Source organism: Tympanuchus pallidicinctus, unplaced genomic scaffold (genome assembly GCF_026119805.1).
Source record: "Tympanuchus pallidicinctus isolate F22 unplaced genomic scaffold, pur_lepc_1.0 scaffold16, whole genome shotgun sequence".
Classification (NCBI taxonomy): domain Eukaryota; kingdom Metazoa; phylum Chordata; class Aves; order Galliformes; family Phasianidae; genus Tympanuchus; species Tympanuchus pallidicinctus.
The window spans coordinates 12434057-12437978 of record NW_026294679.1 but is presented as its reverse complement, the minus strand read 5'-3'; the positions used below and the strand labels follow the sequence as shown (position 1 = coordinate 12437978).

Sequence of the window (3922 nt, the reverse complement as noted above, 5' to 3'; positions counted from 1 at the left end):
AATTTTTGAAAATACGCCTCCGTATTTTGTTTTGTTATTATTATTATTCACTGTGCCGTATTACCCCGATGCAATAAAGGCTGCTTTGTAATGTAATTTAAAAATATATATGTCCTAACAAATAGCAGGGCCCGAATATGACAAGTGCATTCAGCATTATAATTCAACCGGGCTCCACCTCCATACCGCCTCCTAATTAATGGGTCTCCGAACTTGCAAAAGCCTGCATTGGACAGAGCGGGAGAGAGCGAGCGAGAGAGAGAGAGGGCGAAAAGTGTCATTGAAGATAATTGATTACCTCCCAATCAACAATAACTTGTTAGCAATAGTCAATTACCCCGTCTCTTCTCGCCTCTTTCCCCCCGGTCCGAGGGCTCGGTGCGAGGGCTGCTCTGCCCCTCTTCGAAGTCTTCTTTTTTTTTTTTGACATTTCTATGTATCTTTTTTTATTTTTCATTTTTATTTTTTAATTTTTGATTACGTGCCGGGGCGGTGAGAGAAGGGGGGGGGGGAAGGAATCCTCTCTTTTTTGGGGGGGGGAGGGCAGGGAAAGTGCAGCGATTTGGGGTGTTTCTTAAAATAGCAGCCGGGAAGAGGAAGAGAGAGAGGAGGGAGAGAGAGAGAGAGAAGAGAGAGAAGAGAGAGAGTGAGGAGAGAGAGAGAGAGAGGGAAAAAATCCGCTCCCGAAGCCCCGGGACAGAGGCGCGGCGCGACCACCTCCGGCGCGGGACCGACGGCCGCTCCGCTCCGCACTCCGCTCCCCGCGGCCGCCCCCCTTCCCCCCCCGACGTGGCCGCGGCCGGACCCGGAGCTGCGCTTCAACTTTTGCTCGCCGCCTCCCAGAGCTCTTCTCCGCGCGGCAGCGCATCCCCGGAGCGGGTGGGGAAGGCAGCCCCGCGCCGCCCAGCCCCACCATGACTTCCAAAGAAGAAGCCAAGCCTTCCTCGGGGGAAGAACGACGGAGGAGCCCTTTGGATCACCTCCCGCCTCCGGCTAACTCCAACAAACCCCTCACCCCTTTCAGCATCGAGGACATCCTCAACAAGCCGTCGGTGCGGAGGAGTTACGCGCTGTGCGGGACGGCCCACCTGCTGTCCGCTGCCGAGAAGCACCCCGCGGCCGGGCTGCCGCTTTCGGGCCGGGCGCTGCTCTCGCAGACGTCGCCGCTGTGCGCCCTGGAGGAGCTGGCCAGCAAAACCTTCAAGGGGCTGGAAGTCAGCGTGCTGCAGGCGGCCGAAGGTAAGGCGAGGACGGGGTGCGGGGGTCCCGTCGGGGGGCGGCGGTGCGCGCAGCCGAGGGCGCGCGGAGAGGAGCGGGGGATCCGGGAGGGCCGGGGAAGGGGGGGGGATTGTTCGTGGCGAGGTGGCAATGTGACGGCTCGTCGGCAGGAAGGGACGGGATGACGATCTTCGGGCAGCGGCAGACGCCGAAGAAGCGTCGGAAGTCTCGGACGGCCTTCACCAACCACCAGATCTACGAGCTGGAGAAGCGTTTCCTCTACCAAAAATACCTGTCGCCGGCGGACCGGGACCAGATCGCCCAGCAGCTGGGGCTCACCAACGCCCAGGTCATCACCTGGTTCCAGAACCGCCGCGCCAAGCTCAAACGCGACCTGGAGGAGATGAAGGCCGACGTGGAGTCGGCCAAGAAGCTGGGCCCCAACCCCGCCGTGGACATCGTGGCCTTGGCCGAGCTGGAGCCCAGCGCCGAGGGCCGGGGCAAAGCGCGGCCCGGTTCCCCACCGCCCCCCCCCCGCCGCCCGGGATCCCGGCGCCCCGCCGCCGCCCCGCCCCGCCTCGCCCCCCACGGAGCGGCCCCGCAGCCGCCGGGACAGCGAGGAGGAGGAGGACGAGGAGGAGGAGGACGTGGAGATCGACGTGGATGACTGAGGGGCGGCCGGCGGGCCTCCCACCTCCCCCCCCGTGCCCCCCAGCCCCGGCCCGTCGCCCCGCTCTCCCCCCACACGCACCCCCGTCAAATCGAGAGCTCCAACCCGGCACCCCCGGGCCGGGCCTGGCCGCTTCTCTCCTCGGTCACAGCAATAAGCGGCTGCGCTCACCCACACCGCCAAACCGTAGGGCGCAGAGTCGGTCTGTCCCTCCGCCCGTACATCTTCGGAATGGTGCAATTACGGACGGCTTCTGTATAAATATTTAAACGTATATATTGGATTTCTTTTTCCTCCTTCCCCCTTCTTTTCGAGGTTTCGGTTACGATTTCTTTTTGTACCAGCTAACCACGGGCATTCTTTCATCCATAACCCGGCGCCAAGCCGAGTTCTGGGCGCCGAAACGAGTCACGTTCGGGGAAATTTGGGTGATCCTTAACCCGGCGACCGCACAAAATTCGCGACTTCTCCTTCCTTGCATGTCTCAAATGTGCACGAATCGATTTGATGCTTTTTTTTTTTTTTCCCCTCAGAAAAAAAAAAAAACATTTTTTTTTCCCTTCGCAATTTTGGGAACTTGGGGACGGGTTATAACGCAAGCTGAATTCTATAATCCTTTCTTTTCCTTTTTCATTTTTCCCCTAGAGCATAGATTTGCCCCCCGTGCGATTTCTGCCTCGTTTTACCCATTAAAGGCTATTTTTACCGGTTTTTTTTTCCTGCTATCGCTGTGCTTTTGTGAAAAAGCTGCCTTTCGTATTTTTGATATGAAGGTGGTAAGAAACGAAACAAAGCAAAACAAAACTAAAAAAAAAAAAAAAAAGAAAAGAAAATAATAATTAAAAAAAATCCTAGAATTATTTTTTACTCTTTTTAGAAATTTTTTTGCATGCTCCGGAAATAAAAAGGGCGAACCCCGAGATCGATACATTTAAATATTACGCTGTAAATTAAAATAAAATGTACAGATTTAAGATCTGGGTTTTTTTTTTTTTTTTTCCCCCTTTTTTCTTTCGTTTGAATTGTACAAAACAGACAGGCCTGCTATTTAAGTTCCGACAGGGACAGTGTCGCTTTATTTACCGTCTCTTAGAATTGTACAGATAGCTCTTTTTTTTTTTTTCTTTTTTCCTTTTTTTTTTTTTTTTTCCGATACAATAAAATCTTTACCATTTTAATACACTCCCGACGTCCTTCTTTGCGAGCTGAACCCCTCGGAACCTTCACCCCGTTCTCATTTCGACTTCCCTGAGCCGCAGCACCCGCGGGGAAGGAAGGAGCACCTGAGAGAACTTCCAGCCTTCGGGCTCCTTTTTCCTCCTCTCCTTCTCCCCGAGCCCGGCGGTGCCGCTCCGTCCCCACCGCGGGGCCGAGCGCCGCGCACCTCCGCACCCCCCGACGGCCGAAGCAGAGGGGAAAGGAAGGGGGGGAAAAGGGGAGGGGAGGAGGCCGCCCCCACCCTCCGGGACAAAGGCTGTGCGGCCGGGGGGAGCCGCCCGCCGCCGGCCTGAAGCTGCGCGGCTGCGGGGCGCGGGGCTGGGAAATGGGCCCGGTACCCCTTAACCCCCTCCTTTTCTCTCTCCCTCTCTCTTTTCTTTTTTTTTTTTTTTTTCTTCTCTCCTTTCTTTCATTTTATTTCTTTTCTTTTTTCTTTTCCTTCCTCCCCCCCCCCTCCCCGTTTTTTTTTCCTTTCTTCTTTTTTTTTTTTTTTTTTCTTCTTTTTCCTTTCTCTTTTCTTATTTATTTATTTCCCCTCCTCCGAAATGAAGCCCCTTCCCCTATTTGGCACCGTGACCCTCCTTTGCAGGCTCACATCGCGCGTTTCTCCCTATTCTTCGCAAAATTTATGTGAGAAAGACAAATCTGGTGTACAGTGGCACGGCTCCGCCGAGCAGTGCCCGGATAACACGGGGCTGCTTTGCTTTGCGGGCTGGGTTGGTCTTTTTTTTTTTTTTTTTTTTTTCGGTCCAGTTTCTCCGAGGCTAAATAAATCTTTCTCCTCTTTGAGAATGGATGGGGTTGTAATTTTTAGCG

General features: G+C 54.5%; 1 protein-coding gene across 1 annotated transcript; it reads left to right on the top strand.

Annotated features, from left to right (window-relative positions):
• The first annotated feature begins 544 nt into the window (after window positions 1-544).
• On the top strand, window positions 545-1914 carry LBX1 (ladybird homeobox 1). Its single transcript, XM_052677784.1, is given in 3 exon segments — window positions 545-1239; window positions 1389-1740; window positions 1742-1914. Coding segments are annotated over 3 exon segments (825 nt in total). The 5' UTR covers window positions 545-914; the 3' UTR covers window positions 1890-1914.
• The last annotated feature ends 2008 nt before the right edge of the window (window positions 1915-3922 follow it).